This window comes from Schistocerca serialis, chromosome 7, assembly GCF_023864345.2.
Source record: "Schistocerca serialis cubense isolate TAMUIC-IGC-003099 chromosome 7, iqSchSeri2.2, whole genome shotgun sequence".
Taxonomy (NCBI): domain Eukaryota; kingdom Metazoa; phylum Arthropoda; class Insecta; order Orthoptera; family Acrididae; genus Schistocerca; species Schistocerca serialis.
This window is the reverse complement of record NC_064644.1, coordinates 610,814,669-610,839,951: the sequence shown is the minus strand read 5'-3', so window position 1 is coordinate 610,839,951 and position 25,283 is coordinate 610,814,669. Positions and strand designations below refer to the sequence as shown.

At 43.6% G+C, this 25,283-nt stretch overlaps 1 protein-coding gene across 1 annotated transcript in view; it reads right to left on the bottom strand.

The window, feature by feature from the left end:
* Window positions 1-25,283, bottom strand: part of LOC126413293 (phorbol ester/diacylglycerol-binding protein unc-13-like) — a 184,988-nt gene that overhangs the window by 16,415 nt on the left and 143,290 nt on the right. The window contains exons 7-8 of the mRNA XM_050083193.1: window positions 20,036-20,104; window positions 10,184-10,286 (exon numbers count right to left, since the gene is read on the bottom strand). Coding sequence (XP_049939150.1) covers window positions 10,184-10,286; window positions 20,036-20,104 — 172 coding nt within the window. The remainder of the gene's footprint in view (window positions 1-10,183; window positions 10,287-20,035; window positions 20,105-25,283) is intronic.

The window sequence follows — 25,283 nt, the reverse complement described above, 5'->3', positions numbered from 1 at the left end:
GAGCAGCATTGCAGAACTCTAAGCGGACGTAGATGAAGATGAGATGCGAGATATGATGATATTGCGAGAAGAATCTCACGAAGCTTTGAAAGATGTGAGTCGAAACAAGGTCCCGATGGCACATGATATCCCGTCAGAACAACTGACAGCCTTGGGAGAGCCAGCCGTGACAAAACTAGATGTTTGTGATGGTACGGATGTTTGAGACAGGCGAAATACGCTCAAACTTCAAGGAAGTGTATAATAATTCCAATACCAAAGAAAGAAGTTTCTGACAGACGTGAAAATTACAGAACTATTATTTTATTAAGTTATGGTTGCAAAATTCTGAAACTAATTCCATACAAAAGAATGGGAGAATTGGTGGAAGCCAACCGCGGGAAATATCAGTTTGGGTTCCGGAGAAATATAGGAACAAGCGAGGCAATAATGCCCTATGACTTATCTTGAAATATAGGTTAAGGAAAGGTGAACATACGTTTATAACATTGGAAAGTTGACAGAAAACGAAGGGCTGTTTACAACTTGTAAACCAGGGGGCATTCATACGAGTCGTGGGGCGTGAAAGAGAGATGGTGGTTGAGAAGCGAGTGAGACAGGGTTGTAACCTATCTCTGGTGTTATTCAATATGTATATTGAACAAGCAGTTAAGGAAACCAAACAAAAATTTGCCGTAGGAATTAAAATTCAGGGAGAAGAAATAAAAACCTTGAGTTTTGCCGATGACATTGTAATTCTGTCAGAGGCAGCAAAGCACTCAGAAGAGTAGCTGAGCGGAATGGACAGTGTCTTGAATGAAGGGTATAAGATGAACATCAACAAAAGCAAAACGAGGATAATGAAATGTAGTCAAATTAAATCAGGTGACGCTTAGAGAATCAGATCGGGAACGAGACGCTGAAGGTATAGATGAGTTTTGCTACTGGAGCTGCAAATAACTGATGATGGCCAAAGTAGAGCAGATACAAAATGTAGACTTGCAGTGGTAAGAAATGCATTTCTGAAGAAGAGCAATTTGTTAACATCGAATATAGATTCAAGAGTTAGGAACTCTTTTCTGAAGGTATTTTTCTGGAGTGTAGCAATGTATGGAAGTGAAACATGGACAATAAATGATTTGGATAAAAAGAGAGTAGAAGCTTTCGAAATGTGGTGCTACAGAAGAATGCTGAAGATTAGATGAGTTGATCACATAACTGATGAAGAAGTATTGGTTACGGTCGCGACGACGAGAAATTTGTGACACAATTCGACCAAGAGAAGGGATCAGTTGATATGCTGTATGTGTCAACCGCTGCCAAGGTACATGTAACGTCTTTGTGTGTGGAGTTTTTGGTGATTTATGTGAGAAGGAAAGTATGTAGCTTGGGAAATGACTCTGAAACAATGTAATCAACCACATTAGGTTCACAGCAGGGTCCCTTACTTCAAATTGCTACATTTATCCTCCTCCATCATCAATGAAAGTTTGTAACATCATCGTGGAATCACTTTGTGTAATGTCTTGGGGCCGCATCCGTCGTCTTTCACCATGGATGACATTCCTGGAGGCTGTGAAATCCGTCTTCGCTACGGTACCTGCTGTTGCTGACATGAAAGTGGCAGCTGTTCTCATTTCAATGCTGCCGAACAGGGACGTTGCATGCACTATATACGTCACAGACTCACTTTCACCCTGACAGAACGCAGAATACTGTGAACATTCTCTGTTACATTCAGCTAATATGTGATACGTCACACCGTAAATGAGCTAACTTATAAACAGTTCTTACAATACAAACCCGCAATAGAATTTTCATTAACAGCAATGACCGGAAATGAAAGAAGGATTTGACTTTTGTATATAATACCATCTAGAAATTTTCATGTTTTTCTAAGGGTCGTGGCAAACTAAACTGAAAACGTACTATGAACATTGAATGTAAGAATACCTGATGCTGCTTTAGTAACAGAAGAAGTAGACTGGAAAGATGTAGGAATATTGGAGAACATTGCATTGATATATTGGTTTCCTAAAAGAGGTAAGAATCATAACAGGAGTAGCTTAATGACAATATTTGTTGATGACTACGAACTTCCTACTGCTGATAATAGGAACTTCCTTCTCATTTTTTTAAGTTGGATAAAACTAGCAGAAGCAAGAAAATAATTGTTTCCACACTGAAGTAACCAAAATTTTGGTTGTTAAGTGTCAAGATCTGATCCCAATGAAAATTGTAATCAATGGTCAGAAAAGAGGCTATGTAAATTATCCTCATAAAGAATCATTAAAAACAGAATAACAGAATTCAGTCACATCAAATGGATCTCACACAGACTGAATAAAACGGGGAGGAATACAAATTTCCTCAGATTATTTGAAACAAGGGGTGCACCATCTGTACTTTATGGCAGTGGGCCAGGACAAAAACGCAGCAGCTGCTCACAGAACACGACTTTTTAACAAGAGCAGCTAGCTTCGGGCTATCACACAGAATACGGTCTCCAGCAATCATGTAAGCATTGGGAGCTACATAGTCATGTATTAACACACAGATTATGACTGTAGGATCAGATGGAGAGATAGTATCACATGAATGGAAGACGATGTAATACACAAAATAATAATCACCTCACTTGTACTGTATAGTTGACGTATACATGTCCAAGTAACCGTCTACAGAAATGCACCCTTCATAGTGTGGATAGCCAATTATATCAAATGTGATATGTGTAATACCAAACAATTTTATTCCAGTATGGATGTGTTTTACAGCTACTTTATTGTTGTTTTCTGCTTTACATTTGTATAATTGGGAGTGTTCTGTAATTTAGGCTATGTGTAAGTGTTTTTACTTCCTAAGTCTGAAGATGGTCAGTACTGACCGAAATTAATAAACTTATTACAAATAAACATTGTCATCCGAGACTGGAATTAAAAAATAGCAATCATTTTATGGTATTGTGTGCTGTGTATCATAGAGAAACAGTTCTGAAGCAATGATTGTTTGTATTAACACGACAATGCAACTTGTTATAAAGCACCATTTGTGAAGCAATGGTTCTTGGACCGTAACGTTCCTGAAGTACACTAGCTTGTTCCAAGTTCGAACGTAAGGCCAATGGAACACCTGTGAGATGAGTTAAAACGCCAGCTTCGCTCCAGCCCCCAGACCCCAGTTCAACTTTACTAGCTTCTCAGAAGGCCAGAAGAGTCGATGATGCTTACTGCATTGTTAAACCACCAGATAAGGAATATGTATCCAATAGGAGGGCATATTACTTTGCCTGTTCCTGGTTCCATAGAATAGAACACAAATGAAAGTGAACAATCAGCCAAAGGAAGTAGAAAACTGGAGAACTTAATGAAACAGGTTTCAAAAATGGTTCAAATGGCTCTGAGCACTATGGGACTCAACTGCTGAGGTCATTAGTCCCCTAGAACTTAGAACTAGTTAAACCTAACTATCCTAAGGACATCACAAACATCCATGCCCGAGGCAGGATTCGAACCTGCGACCGTAGCGGTCTTGCGGTTCCAGACTGCAGCGCCTTTAACCGCACGGCCACTTCGGCCGGCTGAAACAGGTTTCTGCTAGAAGAATGACCCATGGTTGAACAGCATGGGATTACAGACGAGTATGGCCAGATTATCTAATATATACCCATCACCCCTAATGTGCATAACAATACGACAGCCGAAAGCTACGAGAAATGCCAGCGTATTTAATGAGGCTAGAAAACTGCTAGAAGAGTTAAAGTTAGATGTACTATGTCTCCAAGAATGGTACAGGAAAGCAAGAAAAGTCGCCAATCCAATGGCGACGTCATATGGCAACAATAATTGTATTTATCACGAACATGACATGGACAAAAATATCATGGTATTATTCAGAGCACGTAATCTGTGTGGGAACATTCACCAGAATGGAGAGTTGGATTTTGCTTTCCAAGCGTTCCCAATTTAGTGATGAGATCGACGAATACCTGCTGTTGCTGAAGGACATTAATCAACGAGGACGAATCAGGCCTCTTGTGATGGTAAGTCAGTATTGTGACACAGCTGTCTCACACATGAATGTGGAAGGCAACTGGAAGAACCCATTATGAAACTCAACTTACAGGTATTTAGCCAACTTACGAAGGGAGATTCGGAACAACGTGAAATATAGACTTCACTATAGCAATTACAGCAGCGGTGCGCCGTTGGCAAGGGTGGAAAGTTGGGAGTGGAATGACATCGAGTGGTCACAATATTATACACTATGCTACCACCGGAATGGAAATCCAAGACAGCACGGAAAACGTGCGAGTAAGGCCCAAATACAACATCAAGATGGTTAAATAAGAAGAACTGAGAAGACCATCGTTGGAAGATGGTGTGAATGTGAAAACGCAAGCGCTCACATTTGCCATATACAGAGCACAGGAGGCGACAGTACCTATCACGAAAGGTCCTTCTAGAGGTGTACCTTGCATCTGGGCCGAGACGCTGCAAAAATGACGATGTGAAACAAGAAGAGCCAGGAAGCTGTACTAGGGCAGCATGGTCCAGGAAGAAAGAATCTGGAGGCTGCATAGACGCAGGCACGTTAAACAACTTTTTAAGGAACTGTTATGGAAAACAAAATTGAGATGATGGAAACAATTCGCGGATACCAACTTAGAACGGACGCCTTGCTAGTACCATACAAAATAGTCTGAGAGGAAATATGATCGCTACCCGTCATGCACATGCACCAAAGAAATAATGGGACCGTAGCAGAAAGTTGGGAACAGTCAGCTGCTCTGATAATGGAAACCTCTTGGCGAGGAGGAAGAATACGAGACGGCAGATCAGCTTAGGTTACGAAAAATGCTACGGGGAGACTATAGAAACGAAAAACTTGTGTACGCCTTCGCACCACAAGAAAGTAGGCAATTTTAAGACTGCAAAATAAAAAATATCCAGGGCTGAATGGGACCGCCGTTGAAGTAAGACAAGCCTTACGGTGCGATTTAGTTGTTTACTTGCACGAAATTTACAACGAGTGTCTCTTGCAATGAAGGGTCCCTGTAGTGTGGAAGAATGCTGAGGTGGTGATCATTATTGGAGGCCAAGGCAAGAATTCGATGTTACCCAAATCATACAGACTAGTTTGCCTTCTGAACGTTCTCAGCACAAGAGATCTGAAAAGCTATTATGCAAGAGCTAACAAGATCACCGACTGCTGCAAGGAATGAGACCTTACGCACACGGGAGAAGAAAAGTTAAGATAACTAAAGACGCAGTTAATACGGAGATACTAGTTGTATGTGGGCTCTAGGGACGGTGGTCAACTTGCGCTTCCGCCAACCTACGGAGGCCGCCCTACTTTGGTCGGGAGTGTCCAGAGGCGTGTACGCCCGTCTGAGTCATTATTGACACGGAAGACATGCATCTCTAGTACGCCCTGGAGAGTAAATAAACAAGATAATAACAAAAGGGCTGTCTGCAGGGATCAGTGTGTGGTCCACAGTTTTGGGTTATAACAATGGAGCGCATACTACAGATATTAAATAACATTTTTATATGTCGTGTTGTCTGTTGTAAGCTGTGACTCCAGAAGAATTATAGAAGACAAATGTAATGCAATGCTCCATGGACTTGACTAATGGTGTAGAGGAGTAAAATTTCACTAGCACCTCACAAAACAACGTAAGCCCTGGTGAAAGGGAATCCATCAAGAAATTTTAAGATAAAATTGAACGATGCTATCATTAGAAGAAGCGCAGTAACGAAATATTTAGGGGTATTTCAGGAGGAATGTCGTAATTTTGCAATTAGTATACAGAAGGCAGAAAAAGTACAAATGTGATGAGCAAAACTGTAACCATCGCAAATTGGCAATTCAAACTTTTCTTGAAAACAATCAGAGCGTACGAAAAATGGGCATATCGTAAGATATGGCGAAAGCATTAATACAAAATCACATATTCTAAGGTGGCCAAATGAATGGGACACTTCAGCCACAAGCAGGAGACCATACGAATCTATCGTTAATATCACGGACAGACTAAAAATGAGATTTCTTACCCCATCGTGTGGACTGACATCACATATGTATAGTTAAGGCGAGGACGACCAGTGATCTCTTCAGTGTGGTTACACGCAAGACTCGAACTCTTACGGGAATCGGTGAAATGACGCGGGTACTGAGGATAATGTACAAGGGCAGTACGTTAGTAGGGTGTGGATAAGTTGAGAATTTGTATCGGACGGGAGGCTCGCTACGGTAGACCGTACAGTTGCGATGTCCACTGTGTCTGGATGGCATAGCGGTCAGAGCAGCTGCCTTTGTAAGCAGCTGACCTGCTTTCGAATCTCGGTCGGCACAAATTTTCAGCTATCTCCACCGATTTAAATAAGTGCCCACTCGCAGTCAGTATCTGTAATTCGTTTGTGTCTCAAGATGAATGATATTTGCGCCTGCGACAGAGTTGGCACTCCACGTCGCACTGTCCGCTCTACAAAGACGCAGTGGGTAATGGCCGTCGGACACTACAGACGCTGTATCCCAAAGCGACACTGAGGAACGAGTTAACATGGCGCATCTTACATGGGGAGGCCACGACGCTGGGATCACGGATTTACTTCAGGCTTTGTACACCTTCAGCAGGCCATTACATCAACACAATGCGCAAGTAGTAACGTGCACTACTCTGGCAATTGCGAGAAAATTATGTAACTGTTGTACCTGTGCGTAGGGGCCGGACGTTAGAGTTCACGGCGGTGAAGCGAGCTTCCTAAGATACACGCGCATTAGCCGACGGTTCGACTCCTGCTCAAAAACTTTCATTTTTGTAGTACATGTGTAAATTCTGTGATATTCAAAAAATTTGCATCTACACTATTCGTTATTAGCAACGTCTCACCCCTACGCAGGTTAACTGCCAAATGTAGTCTGCCTGTGTGTCTGTAGCTCGAAGTGTCGAGGTGCAAAGTAGTTCCAGGTAACTTACCACATTGCATGTATAAGGGATTTCGCAGAAGATGACAGGCTTACATTTTCAGGGAAACTCTATGCGTTTCTTCATTAACTTGTCGATAGCTTTAAATATGTTTGTTTTAATAACTAAATTTAATTAAAAATATTAAGTAGTCAAATAACATGAAATTCACTAAGACTTCATGCAAATACAAGTGTCTTTTTTTAAATTATATTACATCTCGAATGTCATATAAATTATATACCATGGACAGTGACGAAAAAATGTAGGTTAAAACTAAGTTTGAGCGAGAGTCAAACCGCCGCTTCATACACATCCGTCTTTCCATGCTCGAAGCCTAATCCCTTGACGACCGTGAACTCTAACGTCTGGCACCTATGAACAGGTATATCACATATATAATAGTCGCGTAAAGCTAATCTTCCGACTTTCTCGGAACTGCTAGAGTAGTGCAACTTACTAGTTGCACGTTATGTTGTTTTAATGGCCTACTAAAGGTGTACAAAGTTTGAAGTTAATCTGTAATCCCAATGTCGTGGTCTCCCCTTGTTAGAAGATACTGCAGCCGCAGCACTCAGTTAGGTTGGGGAAGACTTCACGAGGTATTGAAACACATGTCAGCATCCCGATATCGCCGCTAGACAGCATTACAGCCACATGTCAGCACGCTGAGAGCTCTGTCTACATTATGCTGGTGCAAGTGATCACGAAAATATGGACTCTGAGGCGCTACACTGAATCGTGGACTCGCTTGTTGCAGTGGAAACGCTGCCAACGTGCTGCCCTGAGTCGAAGGAACACAGCAGACGAGGGCTAGGAGGAGGGTGGGTCCAGTAGCCGAAACAGGCGTCTACGATTTCAGTGCACCCTAATGAAGGAACGAAAACAGAACAGATCCTTTAGTACTAGCAAGGGTACTAGCAGTTGGGTACTTGGCTAAGGGTTTTACTATAGTCATGTTGTGGTGGAAAGTAGTTTTAGTACTAGCATCCTTGCAGTATTGGCATTCCTTTCTAGTTACGTACCAAGAGAAAATAATTATGGTCGAAAGTGTGAATTGTATGACTTAATTTAGTTTATGAGATAATAATCTGTAACGTCAAGCATAAATAAATTTGAAGAAACCACTATCTTCCGTGATTTTCTCTCTTGTGGAAGACAGGGCTGCCATTCATCCCCAGACATTGAGATACCTACATGGAAGTGTCCCAAACAGAGTTCAAGTGGCCTTAAAGGCGAAGTGTGGACACAGCCCGCGTTAATGTCTATTTAAAGGTGTCCGGGTACATTTGATCACATAGTATACTTGAGAAATGCATGCTTGAACATAAATTTAGATGTTAGCCAAGTGTGCAGTTGCTGCTGTTTTACTGAACCACGAACGGCGCCTGTGTATTGTCCTCAATACGTCGCAAGTGTCATTCGCGATCAGAGCAGTGCTCTGTGCAGTTGTGAGCAACTTGTGTCGAAGCTAAGCGATTTCGAACTAGCGCAAATTGCTGGCGCTCGTGTGGTGAGAGCTTCCGCAGCGAAGGGAGCCACAGTGTCTGGTGTTTCGGGAGACGCCATATCGAAGATTTATACTACTTACAGGGAAAGAGGAAAAACATGTCCACAAAGTCGGACGTGGGCGAATGTGTGTCTTCAGCGATCGTGCCGGACGATCACTGAAGAAGGTTCTGACGGAAGATAACAGGAGGGCAGCTGCAGAAATCACTCGCGAACTCTGTCAGCACCAAAAGGACAGGGAGGGAGCTCCATAAGCAAGGAACAACTGGGCGAGCTGCAGTTCCAAAATCAGTCATCAGTGGCGTAAATGCTCGTAACAGCAAAACGCGGCGTCGAAGCCATAAAACCTGGAATATGAAGCAATGGAGGAATGCCGTTTCGTCGGATGACTCTTGTTTCACACTGTTTCAACTTCTGGGCGATTTTGCGTCCCAGGAATGAAACATGCCATGGGTTCGGTGATGATATGGACAGCAATGTCGTAATATCCGTGGGCCCAATGGTTCCTCTGCACGGTTGCATTACTGTCAAGTATCATGTCACCATTTAGCCTCCTCAGGTACATCCCATGGCAAAATGACTGTGCGAGGTGGTGCAGTGAATAGCACACTGGACTCGCATTGAGGAAGGCGACGATTCAAATCCGCGTCCGGCCATCTGGAGTTAGATGTCCCGTGATTTCCGGAAACCGGTTCAAGCAAATACCGGGATGATTCCCTCGAAAAGTCACTGCCGATTTCCTTCCCCGTCATTGCCGCAACCCGAGCTGGCGATCCGTCTCTAATGGCTCCGATGTCGACGAAACGTTAAACTTAATCCTCCTTTCTTTCCGTGGCCCAATATTTATTCCCCAATGATGATGTGCTCGAGGACAAAAGGACCACTTGTGACACAGCTCACATCGTTCAGGTCTGGATTTGACACCGTGAGGACGAACTGTCGCATCTCCTCTGGCACCAGTCACCAGATCTCAATGATACTGAGCTTTAGTGGTCGTCTCTCGGGTATTTTCCACTATTTTTGCTACACTGTGAACCCGCGTGGCCTCAGGCCCCTTGCCACGGTTCGCGCGGCTCCTCCCGTCGGATGTTTGAGCCCTCCCGCGGCACGTGTGTGTGTGTGTGTGTGTGTGTGTGTGTGTGTGTGTGTCTGTGTGTAAGTTAAATTAAGTTAAATTAAGTTAGATTAAATAGTGTTTAACCTCAGCAGTTTGGTCCCACAGGAACTTACCACAAATTTACAATTTTTTCCACGGTTCTGTAGGAAGATTCCCTCGACAGTCATACAATACCTGTATTTACGCATGCAGTGACGACTGGAAGATGGTTTGAATGCCAACAGCTTTCCTACATCTAGGCACGGCAATGTGTTTTGTGTTTGTTCCATATATTTGTCGAGCCACTGTACGTGCACTGTACATATAGTTTTGCTAGCTATGTAAAGTATCAGGAGAACGTTAATGCGGAGGCAAGTTAAAGGAAATGCGAGACAGAGACGAGAGAGGGCAAAGTGCGGCGGCTGAGGTACCGGCGTGGGTGGCAGCTGGTGTCGGTGCTTGGCGCGCGGTGGCGGCGCCGTGTAGGCGGCGTCTGCGCCGGCGTCGGCGTCGGCGGCGGCGGCGGAGGCGGCGTCGTAGTAGTGGTAGTCCTCGATGGAGCGCCGGAAGCGGCCCGGCTTGGCGCCGTACGCGTCCGCGTCCTGCGGCGTGTAGCCGCCGCCGCGCGCCGCGCGCGACCGCCGCTCGTTCACGCGGTTCTCGTACAGGTCGCGCGGCGTCGTGTAGAACCCCCCAGAGTCCCACTGCCGGTCCTCCTCCTCCTGGCCGTACCTGCGACACGTCGCCACATTTCCATCACTGTGCACAATAATTTAGAATATGTAGAGTACTTTCCGAAAGAAAATTCTTGTCAGGTACTGTGCAAAAGAATAAAAGCTAACGTCACGATAAATTTTGAAGCAAAACATTCTTTTACTTCACTCTGTCGAAAAACAGACCCACTGATAATTTTGACTGAAAATAAAATGTGTACAGCCTCAAAGTTTATAGATGCTAGGGATACACATTTTATTTTGAAAACAGAAAAGCGTTCCGAGATAAAGAATAAAATATCGTACAAGTTGTGAAACTGTTCCGCCTGTGTAACGAAAAATATCGTCGCCGATGAATTGGAGCTATGTTGGCCCGTGTAGAATCCTGCAGCCGCAAAGTTGTTAAGCAAACTCCGAAATTAATTTTGGCAACACCTGATCGTTAGTGTATCGTGTCACGTATCGACGCAGACTCCGAGCGCGCCCGTGTGCGGGTACCTCCGTGTCGCCGCCATGGTTTCAGTTCCGACCGCTCGCCTTAATACGACCGAGAATACTACTACTGGCCACCTCCCACACGTTTTTTATTTGCAGCTCTTACTGAGCCTTCATCATTAACACTCTTCATCCAGATCGCCAACATGCACTGTACAAAAGTAATTGTAGGTACTTTCTGTCTAATAATTCCGTTCAAGTGCAGCGAAGTATGTTCTTGCGCATGGTTTTGTGAAACCCAAGTTTTGACGTACTACAAGACTACTGCGCTCGGCACACAGCGAGTCCATTTTACACAAAGCTACATGATTCTAACTTTAAGATTTATCTTTTAACTTTTATTTTTTGAATGTTTATTTTAGTAACGCTATTTTTCTTATACTTAAATAGCTTAAAATTAGAGCGTGACACTGAAGATGTTAAGGAAGTATTTTTACTTTTAGGTATTTATAAACATGAATATATTATTTTTACAGTGAAAATGTAGTGTTTTATTTGAACTGTATAAATTTGAGAAATGTTAACGGAGTTTAACCGCTAATATAAAAAGTTAGCAGCTTTCATATTGGCTTTACATTTCATTAATTGGAACTTTATAGTTCAATTACATTATTAACAGTAATACACCTCTTTTTGGCTTCAATTGATAAGAATAAGGGTATATTATTTACCAGTCTTTCAGGTCGAAACTGACTGCAATATTTCACCTCTTATTCTGTTTAAGGTTGATTGATTATATCAATACTTTTTTAATGCAACCCAAATGTTTTAGTTAACTACAACCTTTTATGCGTCTAAGCACTAACTTTTTGTCAAACTTCGAAATTCCCGTTTTCATTTGTATCTTTTTCTTCGAGTATCAATATACCTACTCACATCTAGAGATACTGCAGATTTTATTGCACTCTCAGTACGGAATACAGTCGATCCGGAAATACCACCCGGTTTTACTGTTATTTTATGAACTTGCGAAAGATTTATGTTATTCCTGGCTGTTCAGCTATTAGGCAGATAAAAAGGTCTGCCGTACGTTCTATACGAAAATATTAGATTACTTTCGACTGTTTTCATCCTTTGCGCACACCGACCGGAGGCGCCTGCTGCTGCGTTTCGCGCCACTACCTTTCACATGTGAGTGCACCGACCCACGGCAGACTGAAACGCACCACGTGGCAGCCGGCGCTGGCCTCCTGCACTGTTGTGGTGCACTCGTGGTAGTAACACTACGAGGCAGGGCAATCGAAGCCCTTAGCTCCGGCGGGCTGCGCGGCCTCGGGGTGATCTGCAAGTGCCTAGTTCCGGGACGGATATTCTAGTCGAAAACGCACCGCTTTGCTAAGTCTTTCTTTCTATTTGTTTTCTGAATTCGAAACGCATTTAATCTGTATAGTACTTAAATTATTCGAAGAATATTGATATAAATTTAACTGCTGGAAAAAGAATGCATCACCCTCAAGGAAAAACTCGTTCCATTGACAAGAGATATGACAGGTAGTTCGTCATTGTAGGAGTACTTGATAGCAAATTCAGACCAAATGAGACACACATGTCGCAGTAAAGACTGCCTAAACATTCGCGCCGCCTCTGGCGGCAACGCAACCATTTATTCTCGCATACAAACTATCATTACGGGCGTATATATGCAGACTGAAGATAGCTGCATAAATTCGTTCGAAGGTCCGGTTTCCTGTTCGCTAGGTAGATGCATTAACTGCCGCCATTCTGCGACAGTGGCTTCGCACAATTGAACCGACTATCGTAGCCCATCTCCCTCGTAAATCAAAATTCCAATTGACGCTAAAAATCAAATCGTTCAAATGGCTCTGAGCACTATGGGACCACATCTGAGGTCATCAGTCCCCTAGAACTTAGAACTACTTAAACCTAATTGACCTAAGGATATCATACACATCCAAGCCCGAGGCAGGATTCGAACCTGTGACCGTAGTGGTCACTCGGTTCCAGACTCAAGAGCCTAGACCCGCTCGGCCACACCGGCCGGCCCAATTGACGCTAACGGAAAACCTAAATCAGGATGTCGGATGCGGGTTTGAACCACTGAGCCACCTCACTCGGTAGTACACTTAGTACACCCCCTGAAGGCGACAGATGTTTGAGACTTGATAAGGTACCTGGAACCGTATACTTTCATTTGATTAAACCACGTATGCCTAGGTTTCATGCATGAAGGCCCGTTTCTTTCGACGCTGAGGTGCTATTCCAATGCTGTTGGACAGCTTCTGTAATGCTGTTCGATTTTATGGGAATACCAAGTGGGCCGAGGCGTGAATGGGAATTTGGAGTGAGGAGGGAGGCTTGTGCAGCTGAGCAAAGCCACTGTGCCAGGGTGGCGTACTGATTAGCGCATCTGCCTAGTCAGCAGGAGACTCTGGTTACGAACCCTGGTCTTGGCATAAATTTTCATTCGTCGCCTCCGTCTGAATGCACACATCGTAAATGTTTGAGATTTGAAAGTCTCTCTGAACCCACATAGATTCATTTCTTATCGTAAAGCTGCCGAAAGGCGCCCTGTGATAGAACGTCCCAAGCATCCTGATTCATCATGTCCCATAAGTCTTCAGCAGGGGAAGGATCTGTTGATTTTGCTGGCCAGAGCAGATGTTGTACACCACAAAGAGCACATTAAGCTGCATCAGCCACATTTTCCTGCTGAGAAAGTACATAATTTTTCTGCCAAGGAAATGGTGGTAGCAGGTAGACAACGTGTTCAGGGTAGCACGTGCTGCTCATCTTACCCTCAAGAAACACCAACAGTGAGCGCGAACGTGATTCTCCTCCCTTGGCCCCTCCAACCCCATGAAGCCTGCAGTCAGACCTGCGTGTCTCGGGCGAACGCACTCGGGAACAGGCAGCTCACCAGGTCTACGCCATACATGTGTACGTCCATCACTCGAGACAGAACCCACACTTATCGCTGATGACACCACAGTGCCACTCCACTCCCCAATGGTTTTTTTCGTGGCACCAGAGGGACCATACTTGGTGGCGTCGTGGTGTCCGTGTTAGCCTGGTCAGAGGCATACGTCATCTTAATCCAGCTGCGTTGAGACGGTTTCCAGAAGTCCCTGGAGACACAACATATGCAGTATGTGCCAGAATGTTGCGCCTGGATGGCGCTTTGCCGACCATCACTGGTCGCACAATGCGCGTGTCTACATTACACGGACGTCCGGAACCTGATCTACAGGTATGGGGACGTCCCGCAGACCAGAAGTGAAAGCAGCGACACGCCACCGATACATTGTGCCCCACATGAACAGCAACCCGTCGATTCGTCCTTCCAGCTTCCTGCACGCCTCCAATGTATGTATTGGAAGGGCGGTACGGTTATAACCTAGCACGAATGTTGCAGACTCTGTCCACCTCTAAACTCAGCACATTTATCGCCTGCAGAGTGAAAATAGACTGGTCTTCTGAGAGCCAGCTGATAGCCGATGACCTTGTCAAACGAATCACTAACGCTGCAATTCCTCAATATGCACATATTATGACTTGCCCCCCGATGAACCATGGACCTTGCCGTCGGTGGGGAGGCTTGCGTGCCTCAGCGATACAGATAGCTGTACCATAGGTGCAACCACAACGGAGGGGTATCTGTTGAGAGGCCAGACAAACGTGTGGTTCCTGAAGAGGGGCAGCAGCCTTTTCAGTAGTTGCAAGGGCAACAGTCTGGATGATTGACTGATCTGGCCTTGTAACAATAACCAAAACGGCCTTGCTGTGCTGGTACTGCGAACGGCTGAAAGCAAGGGGAAACTACAGCCGTAATTTTTCCCGAGGGCATGCAGCTTTACTGTATGATTAAATGATGATGGCGTCCTCTTGGGTAAAATATTCCGGAGGTAATATAGTCCCCCATTCGGATCACCGGGCGGGGACTACTCAAGAGGATGTCGTTATCAGGAGAAAGAAAACTGGCGTTCTACGGATCGGAGCGTGGAATGTCAGATCCCTTAATCGGGCAGGTAGGTTAGAAAATTTAAAAAGGGAAATGGATAGGTTGAAGTTAGATATAGTGGGAATTAGTGAAGTTCGGTGGCAGGAGGAACAAGACTTCTGGTCAGGTGACTACAGGGTTATAAACACAAAATCAAATAGGGGTAATGCAGGTGTAGGTTTAATAATGAATAGGAAAATAGGAATGCGGGTAAGCTACTGCAAACAGCATAGTGAACGCATTATTGTGGCCAAGATAGATACGAAGCCCACACCTACTACAGTAGTACAAGTTTATATGCCAACTGGCTCTGCAGATGACGAAGAAATTGAAGAAATGTATGATGAAATAAAAGAAATTATTCAGATTGTGAAGGGAGACGAAAATTTAATAGTCATGGGAGACTGGAATTCGAGTGTAGGAAAAGGGCGAGAAGGAAACATAGTAGGTGAATATCGATTGGGGCTAAGAAATGAAAGAGGAAGCCGCCTGGTAGAATTTTGCACAGAGCACAACATAATCATAACTAACACTTGGTTTAAGAATCATGAAAGAAGGTTGTATACATGGAAGAACCCTGGAGATACTAAAAGGTATCAGACAGATCATATAATGGTAAGACAGAGATTTAGGAACCAGGTTGTAAATTGTAAGACATTTCCAGGGGCAGATGTGGACTCTGACCACAATCTATTGGTTATGACCTGTAGATTAAAACTGAAGAAACTGCAAAAAGGTGGGAATTTAAGGAGATGGGACCTGGATAAATTGAAAGAACCAGAGGTTGTACAGAGTTTCAGGGAGAGCATAAGGGAACAATTGACAGGAATGGGGGAAAGAAATACAGTAAAAGAAGAATGGGTAGCTCTCAGGGATGAAGTAGTGAAGGCAGCAAACGATGAAGCAGGTAAAAAGACGAGGGCTGGTAGAAATCCTTGGGTAACAGAAGAAATATTGAATTTAATTGATGAAAGGAGAAAATATAAAAATGCAGTAAATGAAGCAGGCAAAAAGGAATACAAACGTCTCAAAAATGAGATCGACAGGAAGTGCAAAATGGCTAGGCAGGGACGGCCAAAGGACAAATGTAAGGATGTAGAGGCCTATCTCACTAGGGGTAAGATAGATACTGCCTACAGGAAAATTAAAGAGACCTTTGGAGTTAAGAGAACGACTTGAATGAATATCAAGAGCTCAGATGGAAATCCAGTTCTAAGCAAAGAAGGGAAAGCAGAAAGGTGGAAGGAGTATATAGAGGGTTTATACAAGGGCGATGTACTTGAGGACAATATTATGGAAATGGAATAGGATGTAGATGAAGATGAAATGGTAGATATGATACTGCGTGAAGAGTTTGACAGAGCACTGAAAGACCTGAGTCGAAACAAGGCCCCCGGAGTAGACAACTTCCATTGGAACTACTGACGGCCTTGGGAGAGCCAGTCCTGACAAAACTCTACCATCTGGTGAGCAAGATGTATGAAACAGGAGAAATACCCTCAGACTTCAAGAAGAATATAATAATTCCAATCCCAAAGAAAGCAGGTGTTGACAGATGTGAAAATTACCGAACTATCAGTTTAATAAGTCACAGCTGCAAAATACTAACACGAATTCTTTACAGACGAATGGAAAAACTAGTAGAAGCCGACCTCGGGAAAGATCAGTTTGGATTCGTAGAAACACTGGAACACGTGAGGCGATACTGACCTTACGACTTATCTTAGAAGAAAGATTAAGGAAAGGCAAACCTACGTTTCTAGCATTTGTAGACTTAGAGAAAGGTTTTGACAATGTTGACTGGAATACTCTCTTTCAAATTCTAAAAGTGGCAGGGGTAAAATACAGGGAGCGAAAGGCTATTTACAATTTGTACAGAAACCAGATGGCAGTTATAAGAGTCGAGGGACATGAAAAGGAAGCAGTGGCTGGGAAGGGAGTAAGACAGGGTTGTAGCCTCTCCCCGATGTTATTGAATCTGTATATTGAGCAAGCAGTAAAGGAAACAAAAGAAAAATTCGGAGTAGGTATTAAAATTCATGGAGAAGAAATAAAAACTTTGAGGTTCGCCGATGACATTGTAATTCTGTCAGAGACAGCAAAGGACTTGGAAGAGCAGTTGAATGGAATGGACAGTGTCTTGAAAGGAGGATATAAGATGAACATCAACAAAAGCAAAACAAGGATAATGGAATGTAGTCTAACTAAGTCAGGTGATGCTCAGGGAATTAGATTAGGAAATGAGGCACTTAAAGTAGTAAAGGAGTTTTGCTATTTGGGGAGCAAAATAACTGATGATGGACGAAGTAGAGAGGATATAAAATGTAGGCTGGCAATGGCAAGGAAAGCGTTTCTGAAGAAGAGAAATTTGTTAACATCCAATATTGATTTAAGTGTCAGGAATTCATTTCTGAAAGTATTTGTATGGAGTGTAGCCATGTATGGAAGTGAAACATGGACGATAAATAGTTTGGACAAGAAGAGAATAGAAGCTTTCGAAATGTGGTGCTACAGAAGAATGCTGAAGATTAGATGGGTAGATCACATAACTAATGAGGAAGTATTGAATAGGATTGGGGAGAAGAGAAGTTTGTGGCACAACTTGACCAGAAGAAGGGATTGGTTGGTAGGACATGTTCTGAGGCATCAAGGGATCACCAATTTAGTATTGGAGGGCAGCGTGGAGGGTAAAAATCGTAGAGGGAGACCAAGAGATGAATACACTAAGCAGATTCAGAAGGATGTAGGTTGCAGTAGGTACTGGGAGATGAAAAAGCTTGCACAGGATAGAGTAGCATGGAGAGCTACATCAAACCAGTCTCAGGACTGAAGACCACAACAACAACAACAAAAACATGACTTGGTGCCAGTGAATACAGTCCTTGAGGGTGCTGAATTTCTTTTTCTGTTAGGTTATGTTAGTAAAAATTTGTTAAATGAATCCTTCATTTTTAACAATACTTACCACCTCTGTGATATCTGTAAGGTTTCAAAGATTAGGTAACGTGAGGTGTATTAGCAATAGATTTACATTAACAACATTTTTGCACTGTGTAAAATGAAAGCACCTCATCCAGTTACGTATATATCATAGTAACAGGACCAGATACGAACAGAAGTGTAATAAATTTAATGTTACAATTGCAAGTGGAATTTTAAATGGTGAACAAATACCACTGACGCTATTAGGTAATGTAGTGATATGTGCAGATAATTCTATGATACGTGTCAGGTAACTTCGTGACAGTTACCATATGATCAGCAGAATGCTGCTGGGTCAAAAATAAGTGCCAAAATTGATGTCCTAAGAAACTACAAGCCGAAATGGTGCGTTGCTTCCCCAACAGTGGTAGTCGCAGTTAATTAAGAAAAGAATATCACTAAATTACTTATCACGAAAATTTACTCCATGTTCGGTGGTAAAAGCTTACACAGACACGTTAGTCTACACTTTTGTGATATTTTCAATATTTTTTTTTCTTTTCTCTTGGCATATTCTGATCTGAAACACGAAGAAAGTATTTCAAAGTATGTAATTTCGTGGTATGCTGAAACGAAAGAGTGTTTACTTGAAATTTTGTTTAGTACACTACATACATAAGGCACAAAGAAACCGACATATAGAGCAAAATAGAGGACCACACTTAAACTTCACTTTTACAAAAGCTAAGATGCTAAGAATGTCTTTCCAAAACTCAGTCTATAGCTTTTGTCATGTAAATAAAACTAAGATAGATATATAACCAATTAGAAATATTGTTAGCTAAGAAAATGATGTTAGTTTTTGTTCTTGCGTTGATTGGCTATCTCAAATTTTCAGAAATATTTCACAAACTGATACAACAATTGAATATTACGGCGAACAACGACAGAAGTATTAATTTTTTCGACTCAGCTCTTGCAAAAATGGTTCAAATGGGTCTGAGCACTATGGGACTTAACTTCTGAGGTCATCAGTCCCCTAGAACTTAGAACTGCTTAAACCTAACTAACCTAAGGACATCACATACATCCATGCCCGAGGCAGGATTCGAACCTGCGACCGTAGCGACCGTAGCGGTAGCGCGGATACAGACTGTAGCGCCTAGAACCGCTCGGCCACTCCGGCCGGCTCAGCCCTTGCAGCTAGGTCAATTATATACTGCTGCTAACAAAGATGCCCCAAGGAACTACAAGCGGAAGTTGCACGCTGTCAGTCAACAGGTACGTTCGCACTGAGTTAACAAAAAGGAAGACAAAAAGCTCAGATTACCTGTATTACGACAGTTCTATCCTTTACCTTATACACCGTTAGCTTATTACATTATAATTTTCAATTGCACGTCAAATCAAAGCGTAGAACATCAAAACGAGTCTGATCTGGGATACGAAATTAATAATTTTCTTTCTCTGTTCAGTGTACTTCCACTGTATTTTCAAGCAATGACTCCGTCAAAAACACGAGAAGAAACGTAAACTCTCATCCATGCGCATTTGGCCCAATCTGTTAAGATGTGCTAGGTGACATTCGCGGTGTGGACAAAGAAGAGCCAGCCGGTGCGACTCGCTTGCGGACAGATGATTGATTGCCTTGAGACGTTATCCAGCTTTCTGCAGTCGTCTTATATTAACTGTTAGACAGGAGCAGCAATTTATTATAGACTACACAGCTTCAATTTTAGCAGTTATATTTAAACCGTCTCCTTGCTATAAATGGTAACTGTTTACCGCTTGTATAGAACGTCTGCTGTTATTATGTTAGTAAACTCTGTCGTTACATAGCGGGTTTTCTTTTCTTCGTGGGTTTTCGATACTGTATTAATAACGCTAGTGGTAACCAAATACAAACTTTCTTTGCTTTAATTGCAATTGCTATTATGAAGTGTCAATGTACAAGGCTGCATGACCTGCAATTTTGCCACTTTTCCACGGTATATTAATCTGGAAAAGTGACTGTTATTGATAAAAATGAAGAACTTCGATTTGGCGAACTGTCAACCAACTGAATGCAATTGCCAACATTTACGGTAAGGTCGGTTTTTCATTTCTTTTTACGTATGTTTGGCAATGAATTAAGTTTTGTACCGTTATACATAGACGGAAACCGAAATGTCGCGACCTACAGCGGTAAAATGACTGTAAGATACTCGTGTACTGATATTGGAATATTTGCACTTCGAGAAGAATGTAATGATTATTTATGGTTTCGTGACGATGCTCAGGCTCTCTTACATCGAATCAACAACAAGAACCAGAACAACAAAAACAACAACGCAGCACTCAAATCATGCCCAGTAGAATAATAGGTGCACACACTTTGCTAGAGCACGTCTCACCTTTCGTCTTGGTAGTGGTAGTTGTCATTGGTGGAGTAGTAGTCCATACCGTAGCTCCGATCATAATCCCTGGAACAGAAGAGAAACGTATGGAAGTTTGGAAACACTTGTATGGAGGTCGCTTAACTCTTTCCGCAGTTACTTAAGGTGTGGAGGTTACGGAGTTTCTCCCGTGATGTTCCACTTTACTGTGATCTAAACTAGGTATTCTCTAGATTGACCTCACAGGCATCACGTTTTTTGGGACCGAAATTTACAGGGAAACACTACTGTAGCTACCATCACACTGACACAAGAAGACACGGATGCAAACTAACAGTAGATGTGTTACTACGAAAGTCAGTATATGAAATGGAACATCTTGGGATGCCGTTTCAGATACAAATAGAGACTAGCTGCCCTCCACTCTGCTGGAGGGTGAGTGCCGTTTCCATCAGAACCCACACTTTCTCCTTCAGCTATTTTATTGAAGCTTTAAGCGTTGAGATGAGTCGCCAACAGTGCAACCGAGTGCGCTCTTGGAAACCGCGTGTAGGACGAACTGCAGGTGGCGTTGCCTCGGTAACTGCTAAGCGGCCGCGATACTGCGCACAACTCGCGCCAGGCGGCCGGCGTCACAAATCACTTGCAGAGGACACACTCGTACTGTTGCAACATACTTCCAATGGAAACTTACATTAACGTATTTATACTGAAAGTAGTTTACAAAAAAAGATAACGAAGACTCAGTGGAAATCATAAAGTCGTTATATCATTGTGATATAAAAAAATGTGAAGTATATGTTTACAGTAACAACGGAGGACTGCATAGTAACACTGTCGCCCGCGAACATACACTATGTGATCAAAAGTATCCGGACACCCCCAAAACCTTTATTAGGTGCATTATGCTGCCGCCTACTGACAGGTACTCCATATCGGCGACCTCAGTAGTCATTCGACATCATGAAACAGCAGAATGGGGCGCTCCACGGAACTCAAGGACTTCGAACGTGGTCACGTGATCTGGTGTCTCTTGTGTCATACATATGTACGCGATATTTCCACACTCCTAAACATCCCTAGGTTCACTGTTCCCGATGTGATAGTGAAGTGAAAACGTGAAGGGACATGTACAGCACAAAAGCGCACAGGCCGACCGCGTCTGTTAACTGACAAGTACCACCGACAGTTGAAGAGTGTCCTAATGTGTAAGAGATAGTCATCTACCCAGACCATCACACAGGAATTCCTGACTGTATCAAGATCCACTGCAAGTACTATGACAGTTACGCTGGAGGTGAGAATCGAACGGCTGCTCAATGTCACACATCACGGCGGTAAACGCTAAACGACTCCTCGCTTGGTGTAAGGAGCGTAAACATTGGACGGTTGAACAGTGGAAAAACGTTGTGTAGAATGACAACTCACGGTACACAATGTGGCGATCCGATGGCAGGGTGTGGATATGGCGAATGCCAGGTGAACGTTATCTGCCAGGGTGTGTAGTGCCAACGGTAAAATTCGGAGATCGTGGTGTAATGTTGTGGTCGTGTTTTTCGTGCAAGGGGCTCGCACCTCTTGTTGTTTTGCGTGGCATTATCACAGCTCAGGCCTACATTGATGTTTTAAGCACCTTCTTGCTTCCCACTGATGAAGAGCAATTCTGAGATGGTGAATGCATCTTTCGACATGATCGATCACCTGTTCATAATGCACGGCCTGTGGCGGAGCGGTTACGTGAAATAACATCCCTGTAATAGACTGGCTTGCACAGAGTCCTGACCTGAATCCTATAGAACGCCTCTGGGATGTTTTGGAACGCCGACTTGGTGCCAGGCCTCAACAACCGACATCGATACTTCTCCTCAGTGCAGCACTCCGTGAAGAATGGGCTGCCATTCCGCAAGAAACCTCCCAGCACCTGACTGAACGTGTGCCTGCGGGAGTGGAAGCTGTCATCAAGGCTTGTAAGTGATTGTCAGCCTTGTGTCCGTGTACTTTCGATCACAAAGTGCGCACGAAGGTGTACGCGGATAAAATGAAAGTGTCATTAACGAACTGATCTTCGAGTAAGTAGAGTGTCGTCTGAGGCGAAAGCAGTAAAGTAGTGCTGCGGTTGAACACGACTCGGACTGCTCGAGTAGTTTACATCACATCTCCGGGAACCTCTGCTTCTGCTCGATGTTTCGATCGTCCCGCGAGCTAGCAGCTACTGTTGCTGTGTAACGTGTTCTTATAACTTTTAATGTACTACGTATTTTAAGAGTAAAAATGACTGTGAAACAAAGAATGTAATATCTTACAGGGTGCAGGTCATACGTAAATATGCACTTAATCATTTGTTTCACCTAAATGACACTGTCTCATTTACAATAATGTTAAAAGCTTGTGATACTTTCCCCCGTTGTTCTGAAATAGGAACAAGTATCGAAACGCAATAAGCTCGGTGCATCATTGCAGTGTCACAGAACCAAATATAATACCGTAGTCGGTGCAGAGACAAGTCATCTTTGTAGAAGGACAGCGTTTTCGCCTTTACTTGAAAATCAGCGTTCACGTGAAAAGGCCCTACATGTATTCATACCATCACTGTATTAGAACTGTTACTGGAAATTTGTCCAAATATAACAAGAGTTTGCACGACTGTGAAATTTAATAGTATTTCTTGCTATGTTTCACGAAATTGTCAAATTCTAAGCAGCGCAATATCTTGTTTGGGTATAGTTCGTAGTTTCTCGCATATGGTTTGCACTAGAGCTGTGCGAGTCAAAAGTCACGTGACTGAGGATCATCCGCCCAGCACCATACTGAAGTAGCTGCTCAGCCGTCAGTCACCACAAAAGTCCACGTCGTTACGCACAGTAATCTGGATGAGCAAATATACAATGTTGGGAATATAATGTCCGAATATACGAACAAAGTCTCGACCAATGTGAGAGTGCTAAAATAATACTGAGTTTGGCGTAATTTGTGAAATGTTGCGTGATTCATCAAGGCGGCTGAACTATCATTAGCACGGGAGGCAAGGGGAAATAAATGTGAGATATATGTATCGTATTTTACTTTAACGTACCTGTCTGTCAATCAAAATCACCAGTCCTTTTCAGTCCGAAGAAAATCATAAGTCACGAAGCTGTGGAACAGACGCCGCACCGTAGGTGGAAAGAATTTTACAATGTAGCAGTGTCAGCAGGACGCTCTAGAAGGTATCATCGCTGCATGAGGATGTAAATCTCCTATCGTTGTAGGGTGTAGTTACGACGTCGTCACTAGCTGACACTGAATTCCGGAATGATAAAAGTGAAGTGTAAGTTGTACCAGGTGTACCTGTGATACAGCAGTGATCTGAGTACCCACGGCTCAGCCCACCTTGACACACGAGAACAAAAATGGCTCTGAGCACTATGGGACTTAAGAGCTGTGGTCATCAGCCCCCGAGAACTTAGAACTACTTAAACCTAGGTAACCTAAGGACATCACACACATCCATGCCCGAGGCAGGATTCGAGCCTGCGACCGTAGCAGTCGTGCGGTTCTGGACTGGGCGTCTAGAACCGCTAGGCCACCACGGCCGGCACACGAGAACAAAAATCAGTGGACAAAAACTCTCAAAATACGGAGAAATGAAATGATCGCATAGCATTAATGGCCGGGAAACTGCACCTGGGGAAATTCTGCTGCCGAGTTGCTTTTCAGTTGACGCCACATTGGGTGACTGCAGTGCAGGTGATGAAATTGTGGTGATGAAGATAACAAAAAAATGGTTCAAATGGCTCTGAGCACTATGGTGGGCACTGGGTACCTCCTCCCCCCCCCCCCCTCCCCAGCCCGACCCCTTGTTGCCAATAGCAGCCAATATTGTGGTTTTGCATGGTAGACAATGTGTGGGGCATAGAATGCCTGAACATCACTGGCCTTTTCCGACCACGCACTCAAGGGGTTCCTTGTGAGCCTGCAATGAAGCGAGCATTTTGTAAGGCGAAATGACCGGAAGTGCTCCTACTGATCGTTTTGATGTTCCTACAATGCTACGGAAGTTAAAATCACTACAGGGAAACAATAGACATCTTTAGCATCCCACACGTTTTCTTTGAAACAATCGTTCGAAGTAAATTAAGAAGAACTGCGTGTATTCACGTGACAAAGTTAGATTTCAAGGTAACGTCGCTAAGATGGAATTTCAAAATTTGTCCAACAATTTGACAGAAAATTTCATACAGGAAGGAAACAAGCAAGTAAACATTTGTATCAAAACTTGATGAACTCTCTTACGGAAACCTCAGCCTACAAGTTTAATGTTATGTCTCAGGTACAAAGGACCATCAATCGAAAGGTTCTTCTATCGTCTTGCACTTTTAATACACGCTTAAATAATAAATAAAGGAAACAAAACTCCACGAAAGAATTATGCGAATGGTACTGAAATCTATAGATACGATGCGCATGTACACGGAAACAAACGATTATAATTTCACGAAAGGTGGATGATTTATTCAGGAGAAAGATCTTCAAAAATTGAGCAACACAATAACGCTTTGGTACACCTCTCACCCTTATGCAAGCAACTGCTCGGTCTCACATTGATTGACTGGGTTGCCCTGCCAGTTCTGTACTCCTGCCACACTAGATCGTCAAAATCCGAGCGAGCTGGCTGGAGGGCCCTGCCCGTAGTTCTCCACATGTCCGCAATCTGGCAGAGATCCGCGATCTCGCTGGCAAAAGGAGGGTTTGGCAAGCACGAAGACGAGCGCCTGAAATCTCGCCGTGTGCGGTCGACCTCTATTTTGCTGAAATGTAAGCCAAGGATGTCTTGCCGCGGAGGTCCAGAGAACGGGGCGTACAGTATCGTCGACGTACCGTCAAGCTGTAAGCGTGCCTCGGATGGCAACCAAAGGGATGCTGCTATGGAAAGAAATGGCTCCCCAAACCATCACTCACAGCCGCCGCAGAGAGGCTGGTATCCCCCCGATGTGTGGGGGGCGTCTTCCGACACGTCTTCATTTGTTATCGGGGTTCAGTTCGAAGCGGGGCTCACCACTGAGGACATTTATATTCTAGTCAATGATATTTCAGGCTGAAGAAGTGTCTGGAAGCGCCCTAAACAGTGGTGGGGTACCAAGTTGATCGTCAGCCGCCAACGGCCCAACAAGCTGGGGTGATAGTTTGACATAGCATTTCATTTTATAGTAAGACACTTTGTCACCCGCGGCACGCTTACAGTATAGTGATACGTCCACGGTACTCCACGCCCTGTTTTGTTGCGCTT